At 37.4% G+C, this 16,031-nt stretch overlaps 1 protein-coding gene across 5 annotated transcripts in view; it reads right to left on the reverse strand.

Annotated features, from left to right (window-relative positions):
- ROBO1 (roundabout guidance receptor 1) overlaps positions 1-16,031 on the reverse strand; it is a 706,479-nt gene that overhangs the window by 30,420 nt on the left and 660,028 nt on the right. For 4 of the 5 annotated variants that reach the window (XM_051781122.1, XM_051781121.1, XM_051781119.1 and 1 more), the window contains 3 exons: positions 13,102-13,273; positions 5,680-5,877; positions 2,239-2,265 (listed from right to left, as the gene is read on the reverse strand). In XM_051781122.1, coding sequence (XP_051637082.1) covers positions 2,239-2,265; positions 5,680-5,877; positions 13,102-13,273 — 397 coding nt within the window. The remainder of the gene's footprint in view (positions 1-2,238; positions 2,266-5,679; positions 5,878-13,101; positions 13,274-16,031) is intronic. The other variant, XM_051781120.1, reaches the window with a different exon arrangement.

Genomic DNA, 16,031 nt, shown 5'->3' on the forward strand with positions numbered 1-16,031 from the left:
ATGATTCCATAACAGACCTTACTTCCAGTGTAAACAATGGCTCATTACAGCCGAAGCTACTGCAAAAATACATTCACTTTCTGAATGTTACTGCACTGCACTCAGGGAACAAGCACACTCTAAAAGTCCACAGAACCTCTGCATTTTATAACATTTTACAGATGGATTTATAAACAAAACTTTCTAATCTAAAAATTTAAATGTGTGAATCTTGCTAAAAGAAAAAAACATCTGGCAGAAAGAATATTTTGTAAATCAGAAGGAATGATTTTGCTGGCATTTCAGAAACATTCTGCATCAACAAAGTGGATGTCCACATGCAGTTGTTTGCTGGCAGGGATTGCATATCCTTCATAGGAAGCATGGTGTTTGAAAAGTTCATTTTTAGGATGCAAACATCCAAGAAGAAACAGTGCTATAAATTCTGCAGGTTTGCACTGGGTTTGGCAAAAGGTTAAGGAGATTTCCTCCTGCAAATGCTGATGGATTCTACACTTTCCAACTAGGAATGTGTTGAAAACAAGCAGCCAAATTCTGCTGTTTAGTAGAACTCCAAACTGGGAGTCTGCAAGAGAGAGATAAATGCTGGCAGCGATCACAGTAACAGGATTAAAATGTAGGATGCATTCCTATAGGTAAGTATTTTACAACAGTTAATGCTAAAGAGGAGGGTCTGGTTCCATTTCAAGTCAAAGGAACAAATGACTGAGATTGTGGATTGAAAAAAACAATTTTTTTTCTTTTTAATGTTGTACGTGTTTTATGTTTATCCCAATCTCTTCTTTACAAATCTCAGGGCTATTTATTTTGGAGCTCTGACATATCTTAAGGAGCCCAGATATTTTTTTTAATGTTAAGGATTCAACTCAGAAAATACATGTTAGCTAACCTGCCAACCACAGTAGTGTGCTGCAACTGAGACTGCAATATAAGCTCTCTGTTAAGCCAATTAAGTAACAGCAAAATAATAACAGTTTGAATTAGTCTGGACCACAGATCTCAAAGGCCTTCAGAAATATTATGGGCCACTCTGACTCATGCTGAACAGGAAGTAACTCCACTGAAAATAAGAGTACAACTTTTGAAACAAGGTACTATCCAGACTGATTAAAAGCCCATGGATAAGAATCTAACCCAGAACAATTTGCTCCGTGGGGATGAGCACAGACAGACATGAGTTTGCTTCGTCTGCAGTCCAACTTGAAGGATGTAACTCAGCTGCTTCACAGAGGTCAAATTAGTCCAGTGCTGATTATGAGCTAATATGCCCTACCAACCTGAGTGTGCAGAGGAGGGGGTGGGAGGTTTTTACCCTGCCTGGATATCCATATCCTACAAATCTCACAGACCTCTTGTGAAAATAAAGGATTTAGAGCACCGGAGGAAGAAACAACCTGTTTGTTCACTCAGGCTGTAGCTACAAGGAATGCAGTATACCAGTGGGTACTGAATGTGTTGAACTGTATCTACTGCAGAGGATGAGCTGCTCAGCTTCCAGACTGTGGGACCCACTGAAGGTCAGCTCTACAGAACAGAAAGGCTCTCATGGACTTTGGTGGGCTGTGGCTTGAACTGGACCATATTTGCACACTTCCAAACAAAAGGAAATAGAAGATGATTTTAAACGTGCATCGAATTTTAAATGCACCTCTGTTTAAGCAGAACAGGATAACTATTTTAAAATTTCATAGCACAAATATGGTTTAAGGCAGCAGGCAAAAAATCTAACAGCTGTAACACTTTGATTTTCTGTATCTTCTAAAGTAGACAACTCCTAGGTCACTGGATTAACGCAGATTCAGAGGAAAGAAAAGGAGCAAATGTGTCACCAACTATAATCCCACTGAATCCCTTTCAAGTCAGCATCTGGGTTCTGCTAAGTCATTCCTCCTCCATCAGAACCACCTTTTCATCCCTAGATGCAGAAGGCCACACTACTCCACTGTAATACACACGAAGAGAGCCCAGGCTGTACAAGCTGACAAGATCATGCTACAAAATGGCATGCTGGCAGGAAATGGTAATGCTACAAAATGGTACACACAAACAGAAAAAACTGTCAGCCACGAAGCAAATACACGCTACTTAGAGAACAAATAATGATAGCTGTCATTAATGGAATTGTTTAAAGAAACCCTTCAGAACAGCTGGGCTGGTTGGTTATGTCAGAAAAAGAGAAACAGTACCACAAACACATGCTTAAGTAACAAAGAAGGGGGGAAAAGTGCAAATATATACCTGTTGGTGTGAAGGTAAAAGACGGGACTGAAAAATCAAAACAAAATACAAACTGGTTATTAAGCTGAAGAGAGAAAGGGAAACATACCACATTAGTATAAACCTAGCAGACAGCTGAACATAAAACAAATGTATATAACTAACCCAGTAGTTCAGTCACATTGATATAAAAATAAAATTAAAATTGCAATTCAGAAAGAAGCTTGTCTCTGCAGGTACTATTCTGAAAAGAAAAAAAAAAAAAAAAGCTTGATATTCTATTGTGCTCCTGAGGAGACCTGATTGTGGTTTAGCCTTTCAAATCCCTCTCAGTTTGGTATTTTAAGGTTTTTTTTCTGAAAATCCTAGCACAAACAAAACCCCCACACTGTTAATCATTTCAGAATGCAGAATGACAAATTCCTTAACAAAGCCTTATCAAGGTCCTATTGAATCTTATCTGCAGTTCACTAAGTAAATGCTCATTACGCTGAACTAATAGGCACACTTAAGTATTCAGTAAGGAAATAATAATCATAAAAAGGAACAAAGAGAACTGCTGTTTTACTGTCTCTGAATCAAGAATGGCACCAACTCTCCCTGTAATAAAAGCACTAAAATCTATTGAAGCAATTAATTTTTGTTTTCATAGATGAGACCCTTACACAGAGTTTTTCTTTCTTTCATAAATAATCACAAAACAAAAAAAAAAGAGTAGAATATCTCCCTAGATGTAACACCTTTCTACCTTTCAACCCTTGGCTTTAAGAGGGAAAGGTTAACGATGGAACAATGACATTGCTTGACAATCTTCTCTCTCACAGCTACTATAAATCCTCTTTGGATCAATAGGGTCTCTAATCCAAATACAGAGCACCAGCATCTGCTCTTCCTATTAGCACATGCTCCCCCTCCTGTTGACAAGACAGTATAGTTTCCCTACCACTGATGGGCAGAACAAGGCTAACATTGCCCTTTTCGATCTAATGACAGCAATGAGAAAGGTAAGAAAAACAATAAAATATTCACTAAAATAGCCTTGAGACAGAATTTGATCGGCAAACCTGGTATAGAAAGAAAAGGTTCTGGCTAAGTGAATGACTTCTGTAACAACTCAGATGTTTGGGGGGAGTGCAGAGCATCTTGTTGTTATAATCTAGGATATGCTGTAGATTTCCCCCTTTTACCAAGTCAATTTATTTCCAGGGATATGACACTAAGCAAAGAAAGGAAAACCTTGGAGCATTTGCCCATTTCAGGCTGCATTTATAGCAAAGCTCTTTATCTTGGGAATTTCATTGTATTTTCTTTGGGCTAGGCATTTTCACACGGTCAAGTTTAATTTAGCTATATTCAAAAATAAAGAACCATCGTAACAAGCTTTCATTAAAATAGAAGGTGTGTTTAAACCCCAGCTATTCAAAAGAGAATCAAAAATATCAAAATTAATTTTCAATCACAAGGACATGAAAAAAAAATCTCAAACTACTACCTTGTTACTCTTCTGTGAGCTAAGTACTAAAACTAGTTTAGTTTCTTAAGGAACTGGAGAACAGATGAGTAGAGGTTAAACTATAAGAAATTTTTATCGTTACCACATGAAAGAACAACTTCTTTCTTAGAGCTTCTATTAATAAACTCTTCTGAGTGTGTAAGACTGCTAGTACAATATGTATGTGTGGGAGTAGTGAAGTATTTTAACAGCTGTCAGGCCTGAAGCTAAATATAAAAATAAATAAAGAAATGCAAGACTGAAGAAAGTTTGGGCTTGCAGTTGTGATTTGATGCCCTGCAGAGTGGCAAACTACTTTACAATCTATATTACACTAAAGACTGCTTTTTTTCTTGAAGAATACTTGATACCGGAGATGTAGACCCTACTTTTCTGTACAGTTTCATTTAAATCCCCACCAAATTACACAAAAGACATTTATACAGCTATTGGGGGGGGGAAAAAAAAGCTGTTTTGAACAATAGCTGATGTCACTGAAGCAACCATTTTTAAGAACAAATTGTATGCCTTTTGCTTAATCATAGGTACTGCTGAAAGCACAGTGATGTTAGTTTGATAGAACTGTAGAAAGGCAGTATGGCAGCATGCTATTAGTAAAACAAAACAGCACAGGCCAATGCAGCAGAATGTGGGAGTCTGTCCTAGCTAAGAAATCCCAGCAGAACAGAGTCAAAGGTGGAACTCCTTCCCGATTCCAGTGGTTACAGCTCCACTACAGCCACTGTGCCTGAAGTCTACGGTGAGCATTGACACTTAATTAGCAGGGAGGACATCTCAACTCTGCAACACTCCAGAATTATTTCCATCTTTCCACTCACTCATGTGCTATTTTTAGCACTGCTTCTTTTATATAGCAACACACTGTTACTGTTTAAAAACATTCGTGTTAGATTTGCCTATTTTTCTTGCCCGTCAAGCATTCACTCTTGAAGGGACTAAAGAATGGAATCTCATGACACCTTTCATACATTAAGATGTGTCCACCTTTTAAGCCTAGGCCTATCTTTTCATTGCTAAGTATCAAATATTTTCCTGCTATTCCATCAAAAGCAGGATCTCCCATTTTCTGATTCATTCCAAATTTTATAGCTCTCGCTCTAGGAGTGACTACGAGGTAATGAACTGCAGCCCATTGAATTCAACTTCAACTTTGGGGCTTAATCAAAAGATTACTGAATCAGGAGGAATCCAGTTTTTATTCCAGAAGATCTCACAGCTAGAAATTCTAGCTTTGTTTGTCAGAGAGTATACTGGAAAGCACTGCAAGTCCACTGACAATGTGATATAAAAGGTGTCAATAACATGAAATAACACGAAAATGGAGAATGCTTCAAGCTGGCCCCACTGCTGCCATTCTAACCAAATGCAGATGCAGGATGTGACAGCCCCAGAATTCAGTCCCGGCGAAGGGTCTCACAACAGCATTTATGAAAAGAGCCTTGGAAAGCAGACTTGACTGCTGTGCCTCTGCAAACAGCCACTTCACCACATTGCCCCAGAGCAGAAGGAAATCCAAGTACCCACACCAAAAGCGTTGCTGTGATGTACACCACTGTTAGAGTTCTCAGCAGCAAGCAAAGGGCTGAGCAGGAGGGTCAAGGAACTACCATCCACCCAGCTCCTTTTCAGATGGTACTGTGTCAGACAGCAAGGGCATATTGGAAGCTCCCAGCCTTAAATCCATCTTTACATTTCCCCTTTGTGGGAGCATCTTTATGAAAAGCTAGTCTAGGTATTTTGCTAAAGGCTTATGCTTTAAAGCCAGATTTCACACGTTATGTAAATATCGCTGCTTTCTGCATTGGCTCCTCATCCACACCTCCTGGAAGCATTGAAGCAATCTGATAATTCCTGATTCGGGTCCTAGAAGAACAAGGGACTGATGACCAAGTAAATAGGCAGCAAACAGGCATTCAGCAGCCAGCAGACTGAAACACATAATACGGCACCTTTTCTGATACCAGCGTAAGTACTGGTGAGTCCATTCCGCTTCTTCCTGTGGCGATACAACCAGATGCTGAAGACCATAAGGATAATCCAACAGGCTGCACCAATTCCAGCAATAAAGGCAGGCTGCTTTACAACGTCAGAAATCTGCTGGGCTAAGCTGACTTGATCTTCTGAAGACACAGGGTTTCCATGAGAATCTGAAAGAGAGACACCCAAAATAGCCAATTAATTTGAATGAACAGCTGTAAAAGGCACCGTGAAAAGTTCAGTAACAAAACTGTTTTTCCATTTGGGTTGCCAGTCAGATAACTAACATAACTGTAGCCCAGTTTTTCAAGGTAAAATCCTTAAGATTGCTCTTTAAAATCTGTTTTTACAGGTCTAGATAGAAATGCTGTGTTTTCCATACAAGACAGCTACCTCCAACATCACTGACTTTTGTTTGTTTATGAAATCTGCTAAAATCAGGCTACCAGGCATACAAATAGAAAGTTAGGCTCATAAATTACAAACTTTTGGACTGCTACGTATTAATTTTTTTTTTATTTTAGCAAAGAAACATCAGCTTCAGAAAATTATTCAGAAAATCAGCAAAGAACACAGCAAGTAAAGGAAAGCTCAAGCTTGAATCATGAGTAGTAGGCTCTGTCCATAGGTAGAAATCAGCTCCTCAGACACCCACTGAAAATCACAGAATAACAAATTCAAACTACATTCATATGAGGTTGGTATTGATACATCTTAATCTAGCAGTTCCTGACAGATTACTTAAATCTTGTATTAGCACTTTAATGTACTCTTTGCAGTCTCGCAGTCTCTCACTTTGACCTCAATTAAAAAAAGGCTGAATATTTAAAAGGATGTAAAAAAGCAAAAGTATAAAATAACCAATCCTGCCCTCTTAGACATGGATATAAAAGCTAAAGGATAACTAAAAAGTGAATTGGCAAAAGTAGCCAAGCAGCCTCATTAGTACTGAACAGGCAGTGTTTTTCAAAATCAGTTTATCCTTAAATACCCCATGTCAAAATAAAGAACATGTATTTTTACACACACTATAATTTTTTTTTAAATAGAGACCACACCTGCAAGATTTGGTCTTTTCTGCTCTTGCTGTACAGAATTTTTGCAGGAACCTTCTAGGAACAGCAGTAAGAAGATCCAGTTAGTGACTAACACTTTCTAACCAAACTGAAGCAACTAAAAGACAAAATACTGCTTTCCTGATGTGCTTTACCACTACAGTGAGTGTTTACTGGAAATTTCATTACTGCACAGGGTGAGGGCAAGAATTTGAAACCTTTACTCAGAGCGGATATTGCTTTACACATTCCACAGCTTAGTCTTTGAAATGCCCATTTTTACTCCTGTGTAAATCCAACAGATAGTTGTTTTTTACTATTGGTAGTGACATGAAATTCAGAATGAGAGATAAGCGTTTTAAGGAGAAAGGTGCTGTTATTAATTCTATTAATGTGAACTATGTAAGAAATGAAAACCTATTTACTTAAAACCAAGACCTTTTCCCTAGAAACTAAGCAGTGAATAGAATTTTTTTTACAATGACATCTTGTGTTACTTCAAAATAAGCTGAAACAATATATAAGAAATTGAAATACAAACAAGAGACTGAATCACAGCAAATTATACAAATGACAAACCTCCTCTGGAAAACGACACCTTTTTGAATGGGAAATGGTTAAATTGATAAGCTTCTTCCAATGAAGAATTCCAAATTCCAGTCTTTGCAACAATAAAGTCATATATCTATTTTGCTGAGAAATCACCCCTGTCTCTGACTGCCACCTTACTGGAAATTTTATTTCATATTTCAGGTCCCTTTATCTTCTGTGATCCTAAGTGCACTGCCTAGCCTCAAAGTTCACCAGGCAGACTCATTCTTTTCTTACTAATACACCCTTTGTGTCTGCTGGGTTTATGGATTTCATGCCTATTTGTGCAAGGTTAAGATGGGTTGCTTCAGATTTTATGGAGACAGCCAAGTGAAGTTCCACACAAGTGGCCAGATGGGCTTAAATGTATAAAGTATACTGTGACCAATGAATTAAAGCTGTCACTCTCTATCTCATCTTTTGTCTCCCTGCAGCTGAGGCCATATTAAGATATGAAAACTTGCATCATCAGTCTCTTTTCAAAATGCATAATTTCTGCATTTTTAAACAGCTACACTACTTTCTACAATGAAATGCAATAGAGCAAAAGATTTATGGAGAATCTATGGTCCTGAATAAATTCGGAAGACTAATAAATATTTTTCTCTAATCCTTAAAATATATATATTTAAAAGAATAAATCCAGGAGAAAAAAATAATCACTAACTCAAAAAACAAATAAGAATGCTTTTTAAACATGTCAACCATTCAGCCATATAGAAAGACAGTACTTTCACATACAGAAACATTTTGCATTGCTCAGTCAATGCCTGTCTGAAGACTATAAAATCCTGCAGAATCTCTTTGAACGTTTATTATTCTAATTTTTAATTAACATTAATTTCATGCTATTATTTGACTTGTCATTGCAAGCAAAATAATATACTTTCTTTTAAGAAATTACGCTTATGGCACATTGTATATGGGTGGACTGTTAGAGCTATTCCATTAGCTGGTATTTATTTACACACATAGTGAAGAGAAAAATGTGTCTATATTCACACTCAGCATCAGACAAAAGGAGATGGAAGGGATTTCAAGAGGTCCCATTTGACCCATGTCCTACTTCTCTTATAATTCAAAAATAGAAAGTAAGCTAAATATAAAGCAAAGGGAATGAAATCTAGTGAACTCCTTATCCCCAAAAATTTCCAGGAACTTTATCTCAGAAGCCTTTCTTTGAGAAGGACATCTTCCCTCTCCACAACAGCCCTCAATCTTCAATGATCAGTCATGAAAAAAGCTCCTGAACAAAAAAAAAACCAACGTACTTTTTCTTCATCCCAGGAAATTTCTAGAAGCTTTGATTGAAATATAAATGGTTCATAATGAACATTCCTGTTGCTGCTTGCACTCCTTGGGGAGATGTGCCAAAATAATAAGTGAATATAAACATTCTACAGCAAAGTGCATCCTATTGCCAGAGCAGCAGCCGCAGCATTTAATGTACTTGAAAATGCCTCAGAGTTGTTGGAGCAGGCTGATCCCACAACTCCCTAAAACCAGCATATTATCACAGTGACTCATGCCTTCTTCTACCCCAAGATAAGAGCATTCTTTTTAATCACAGATAATGTTGCTATGGCTATTGCTCATAAGCTACTCGATTTGACTGTCTTGAAGCTCCAAGTTTCAAACTTCAATGAAAACTAATTAGAATTTACACAGAGAAGAACCTCTAATTCCCTGATGTTAAATATTCATATAAATAATAATAACATAAAAACTATCACTAAGTTGCTAAAGCATAAATTAGAGATTAGTATACAATTAAGATTGGAATGCCAAAGATTCAAAAAAGACTGGAAATTCCAGGTTCACAGGTGTGCAAAGAACCTTAACTTGGCCTTGCACATGTACAACCTATGGAATGGTACTTTTCCACATGCATGTCTCATTCAGTACTCAAAATGTACAAACAGTAAGGAGAAATATCTAAGTGCTGTTAACACTGTTAATTCTCACAATTAAAAACTTGCAAAACACCTGGAACCTGTAACATATTGTCCAAGTGTCTTCTCAAATATATGTCCGTGATGCAATATGAAAATTATTTGGTAAAATATTACCAACATAAGAATATGCTATTTTGTCTCCTTTCTAGTTATGTATGCTTCCAAAACTGGTAAAATATCATTATTGCACTTCTATCTTATAACATACAGTTGGAGGAGACAGCACCAAACTGGTTTGCTGAGATGGAAAAAAAAAAAGATTATTTTCTTCAAGTCGTTTTCAGGCCACAAACAAAAATATCAACAAAAAAAGGGGTTGACAGAATGCCCTGAAGACATGTTAGCTAGTTCCCAAATCACATCTCCTAAATGAAGCAATTAGAATAATAAAGATTCAATGAGACTTTCTTGTGTTTTGTACACTTGAGACATCCAATGGTTGAATATTACGCTCAACCTTTAATTGTGCAGTAATTGTGCAGACATCTAATAACAAATAGCTGCATACCATATATTCATACAAACTGTGTGTTTGAGAGTAACATTAACCACAGTTGTAGGGCTTCTCAGAGCTGGCACTGGAAACAAAGTGTGCTGCAATATGTTCCAATGTCACTACTTATTTGTCAACAAGCATAGGTAATACTGCCAAGCTCCCATAGGTGGTAACCTATTACTTTGCAAAAGTTAGGCTAGAGATCAGCAAAAAAATGTTGTGCCAATTCTCATCTTTTTATATAAAGCAGTTTTTGTAAACGATGCCTTCAAGTTACGTGTTGTGACAAGACAAAAAAGGTCGATTGAAATTCTATGATTTTGTTTCTCCACAGCACAGTATTATAAGCAGAATACAGCAAGTTATGTCTAGGTCTCAAAAAATAATTTTTTTTCCCTAACAACAAAGCTCTTGCAGTCTTTCCTTATGTAAAATAGTACATTTCCTTTTAAAATAAACAAATTGTTTTCCGGTCCTTGGAATTCCACAGAAAGCTTTAAAAGGTCATTCAAAAGCCTAGAGGAAAATTCATAAGCCTCATGGGGGGGTGTGCTTTAAGAAGACATATGATTTTTCAGTTGATCTTATGATTTTAAACACTGGAAGGTGATTTTATGAATAACAAGCAAGTCATATTGTTGTCTTGTCCCTGGTGGCACGGGAAGTCTGGGGTACCACAGCTCAGTGAGCTGCTTCATGTCAGCTGAGACGTGGAAAATGAAAAAGCTTCGAGCTTACAATTTGTACCTGTCTTTGTAACAGGTTAAGTGTGTGCACAAGGTCATTTATCACAGCTCAGTTGATGCATGGGACTGTGATTGCACGCCTCAGCTCCCAGGGAATCCAATGTCTCCTGTCCTCCCCTCTTGCTCTCATTCTGGAAGGTGGCCTCCAAAAGGTGAAGCTTCCTCCTGTCACACATCTGGTTGAGACTCTGCCCAAGCATGTCTCATCTGTGGGGAGCACCCCACACATCACATAGGCTCAAACTGAGGTCACTGTACAAGACAGTAGACTACACTGAGGAAAAAACCCTCTTATTTGGATGCTCCAGAGCCAGCCACAACCTAGTCTCACATTTTTGTAAGAAAAACACATTATGCGGAGAGAGATGTCAGATTTTAATGGAAAGTTCCTTAAAAAAAGTGAACCTCTAAATCACATAGTATATTCTGTTTTCACACAAGGAATTATTATTTTACTTTTTTTTTTTTTCAAAAAAGGAAAGGTTGTACTAATTCAGATATCAGGAAAAGACTTCCTAAAGAAATAGTTGGGGTCAGTGCCAGAAATGCAGAAACCTGAAGCTGTTGGTGGCAAGCATGTAGTTCCTAGAGCATGTAGGTACAGGGAGTGAGGGCAGCTTCAAACCTTCTAAAAGCAGCATCCCTAGTCCTCTTCCCTCCCCCTCCTTGGCCTCCCTTCCCTCTCTCTGGAACCATGTAATTTATCGCTGGTGAGAAGTGCCAATTGATGACATCAACAAATTAATTTCCTTTCTTCAGAAAGCTACCAGAAAACTCTAATGTTCCACCCCCACGCTGGGAGCACTTCTAAAAACTAAGAATGCAATTCCTTGAGGGAGCTTGTTCCTTGGAGGAACTTGTATCACAGGGTAGAGTTGGATAAACTGCAGCCATTCTTCTACCTGGATGATTTTAGGTTGATCCCTGCTACCAAAGAATATTACTTCTTAAATTTAAGTACAAATTTTCAGCAGCCTTCTGCAGTACTGTCTAGGTATTTATTTGTGATGCTTCCTGTGGCATGGATGTCCACAAGACTCCTGTCTTCAGATCTTTGCCATGAAACAACCAAATTATGGGATCTACTACAGCATATCTAGAACTGGCCATGTCAATTACAAGCAAGCAGTGAACACTACGAAAGCAAACTCCATCCACAAGGAAATACGTGTATTCTACTAGACTTGCACATCTAAACACCTTTTGAGGTGTGTGATTGCTTCTTGTTTTCTAACATAGTGCCAATAAAAGCCAGGAATCCAGGAGTAGGCAAAAATCTTACCCTGACAGTCTCACTTGTTTCTTTTTCCACATACCAAAACCTCGAAGTGATTAAGTTCCATTACAAAATTCACCTTCATTTAGTATTTGCTTATCATCAGAGAAATGGGGGAAAAAAAAAGCGGTTATGAAATCTTTGGCTTTGAACATTTGAGGTTATCCTCATAAGCCTCACTAATGTAGAATTTTCAGAACTTAAACCCAGAAAGTTGACTGGAAAGCTGACTGTAGGAAGCTGTGAATGGTAGCTGGCCGTAGGAAAGAGCAATCCAACAAATAACCATGGGGTTTTCCTGTACTAATTCCACATTAATGGAATATCATAGAAGCAGTGTGTAATTTTGTTGTAAAATCTCTATCAATGTAATTGGGAGTCATATGCCTGCATAATTTAACTAAGTTAAAGAGGGACTTCACTTTAATAGCCAAGGAAATGTACATATAATATTCCATATTAGTTGCTCTGTCTTGTTTTCACATGCTGTTAATTATAGATTTTTAAATACAACAAGTGAAATAAGAAGGAAGATCTACTAATGATACAGAGACAGACGGGACATAAAGCCCAAAGCAACGTGCTGAGTTTGCTTTCACAACTATATACTCTAAGGATAAGGTATTTTGCTACAGGCATACTAGTAAAGCAGCATATGACTACACTTAAAGCTACTTTAAGTAATCTTCAGGTAACCAACAGCAAAGATGCATTTCTCCCAAAAAGCTCCAGGAGCAACGCCCCTGATGTGCATTTCTGACAGAGATGTTTGGTGTTAATGAAATTAGAAGGTCAAGATTATTGTAAATCATCTGGGTACCTCCTTTTCCTGTACTCAGGTTATTTACTAGCTCTCACACAGAGTTGATATTTATTGTGCCTAATTTTAGCATGCTTGGTTGTTGTTTTTTTTTCAATAAAGATAAAATCTGATCAAGACAAATTACATCCCTAAACTAAAGTGATTCAAGACTTAGTGATTCACGCTCCCCTACATGTTTTATTACACCAGTCTTAAGGCTGAAAATTCACTTTGAAAAGTCAACAACCAAACTCCTGAACTGGGAGACTAAAAAAAATGTGTTGTTATAACCCCATCTTTACAATGCAGTTTTAAGGGAAGTTTTAAACCAGAAATGCCAAATCCTGCTATTCCAAGGATCAAGTAACGCTATCTATTTCACTTGTCTTGAAAGTATTTCCGGTGCCATAAAAGACAAAAGTAAACAAACAGAAATCATGGAAACCAAGAGGTAGGATTACCAGCAAGCTTACCTAACTGGATAAACTGGGGATCGCTTTTCACTCCAGGTCCTGCCCCAGTACTCGCTGCCACTTCCACGCTGTATCGAATACCAGGAACTAGGGAGGGGATGACTACGGAAAAGGTGGTGCCATCCACTGTCTTGTTTATATGGTATCGACTTTCATTGCCAAGACACCAAACCTGAGGGGAAGTAAGTGCATGGTATGTACAAATGTTCAACATTCAGCACCGAAGGATAAGTAGAAGGAAAGATGACACATTCTCTTCTTCTGGATAAAGGAATTTACACTTTGTCACTACATCTGCAGTCATGGATTGCTGTCCTAGGCACTCTACGAATAATGAAAAGGTACTTTTTGTTCCAAAGAGCAGATCCAACTACTACAATTATTTGATGCGTTTGTCATAAATCATTCACAGTTCAACTGGTGTTAATAAAACTAAAAGCACAGAACAAGGAAGGGAAGCCCTGTAGCCAAGAACTGTTCACATAAACAGCTAAGTAAGAGCATTCGGTTAAATGAATTTGCCATTCTCTTGCTCAGGAATTATTTGTCAAGCAAGGCTTTCATCACTCAAGTGCATGAGCAAGTCTTTCATCACATGACATCACAAGAGAACTGATGCCATGCTGGGATCCAAATGGTCTCTTTTTTTTTTTTTTTTTTTTTAAAGATGGCAGCAAGAGGCAAAGACTGAGTGATTTTCTGTCTTCTAATTGAGAGACAACAGCATGACATCAGATCTCATTTTTTGAGATCTAGACCAGGATACAGGTCTAGCAACTTCAAATCATCACTTTGCAAATTATATCAGTGACATTAAATGATATGGGAGAAACAAGATGATGAGATATTTTTATCCTTGTAGGCCTGAACCACTGATGTGGCAAATGCTTTTTAAGATTATGGTTGAACAATTCAAGGTGAAGTAGCAGCCAATCTAGATCTGCTAAAAAAAAAGATGAAGTTGTGTTGATTTCGGTTCTGTCCCCTTTCCACAAATGTATTGCTCTACAAAGAACATCTATCCAGAAAGTTAAATTAGTTAAATTCAGTACTTTATCTGTAAAGAAGCAAACCTGGTTGAGAACAGCAGTACATCTGAGCCTGGGTTGATTGTACATAGGAGGGAAGATTTTGCTTTTGACATATGGAGCTCCTAAAAGATTTAGTACCCAGATAGCTGCTTTAAATCCCTCGTGCAATTCTGCTGCTGTGCAGATTGCCAGGTGAGTGAGCTACAGTTTCACATGTAGAACAATTGCCACGGCCCTTTCTTCCTGGACACTGGAAATTTTATCTCACCTTCAGGATGCTGTAAGACCCTTTTTCCTTCTCTGAATGCCAAGGATTGAAACAAGGCTAGTGGGACACTGTGAGGATGTGAAATGTACTTTAAGTCCCTTTGAAATCGAATCCCAACACAGGATATACATGAGTGCTGCTGCAGAGCAGGTCAGAGTACACAAAGAGAATCTCCTGTTTGTATTCTGATACTATATAGAGACTTTTTCAGTCAGTACTTCTAGTAAAATTATAACTAATACTGTTCTTAGATCCTAGAGGATGGTCATGAAAATGCTCTTATGTAAATAGGAACTCGATTAAGTGTCGAAGAAAACATTTAAATCTACATTTTGACTGCAGTAATTTTCACAGAAATTGTTACTGCCACCCTGTAAAATGGTGCCAACAATGGAAACAATTTATTATGTGCTTGTGACTACGAACTACTAATTCAGGAAAAAAAGTTCTGTTCTTAGGCACTCAAGTACATGAAGAAATGCATGATAAAAGAAACAACAATGTTATGTTAAACATCAGGTTGTTCAGTACAATACTGTATTGATTGTATAGCTCAATAGGCAAGTGAAAATGAACTTTTAGAGTGCTACAAAACAAGGGTGAATTCACATTATAACAGATGCATAAGTGAAGAAAGAATTAGTATAACAAGAGAATTTCTAACTTCATGGTAAGAAAGGAAAAAATGATTTCTGCTGTGAATTTGAATTTCTGGTTTTTTGTTTGTGATACTGACACTTCTTCAATTAAGATGGTTTATTTCTTCCTATTTAGTTTATCCTTTAATTAAAGTAGGTATACTCTTGCCTTTGATTTGAGTTGCTGAGAAAACAATGAATTCCCACACGTATGCATATCTTTTTTTTTTTTCTGGGAGAAAACATAAAAGATAGAAAAACAAAAAAGGAAACAAAAAAGAGAAAATTTCACGTGACTTCGTTTTTTTCCTTGTTATTAGTTTTTAATCTTAAATAACTAGTTCTGCATTTATTTAGTTTTTAGACAAAACCAGTAGTTACACGTAGCAACTTAAAGAGCAATGACATATATATTCATTGCGTCTGTTTTCTGTCCGTGGTGAAAAGCACAAAGGAAAATAATAGCATCAACACAAGAAACGTAGATGTGAAACGTGCCAGTGTGCCATCTACTGCCACACAAGCACTGCAGGATGCTTGCTCCTCCATCTGATAGCCTATTCCCTCAGAATGCTAGCAGGTGGGGTAGGTATTATATCTACTCGGAAATGGGAATTTCCTGACTTTTATTGTGGTGTCCTTGCAACCTTAACATTCCTCTCATGTAGTTTCTTGTTGGAAATAATTCCATCTCTCCAGCTCAAGGTCTGTCTTTAAATGAAATAACTTCACAAGTATTTTTTTCCAATTACATTATATATCTGAAACTAAGCCATAAACGGATTTTTTTTACCAGTTGACCGGGTTCTTAAAAGGGTTTTATTATTCTAAATTGACCATGAAGCTTAGCAATCTCTTCTCTTTTCCATTTCTACTCAGGGAAAAGAAACATCAGAATGAGTTTTGATGGCTAGGAATATATGTTTATAGCACTGTGTTTAAACCTGAGAAGTAGCCAAGACATTCTCATTTGAAAGATTTTCTCAATCATAC

The sequence above is a fragment of the Manacus candei genome, unplaced genomic scaffold (genome assembly GCF_025592945.1).
Source record: "Manacus candei isolate 608988 ecotype Guabito, Panama unplaced genomic scaffold, ASM2559294v1 h1tg000014l, whole genome shotgun sequence".
In the NCBI taxonomy this organism is placed as follows: Eukaryota; Metazoa; Chordata; class Aves; order Passeriformes; family Pipridae; genus Manacus; species Manacus candei.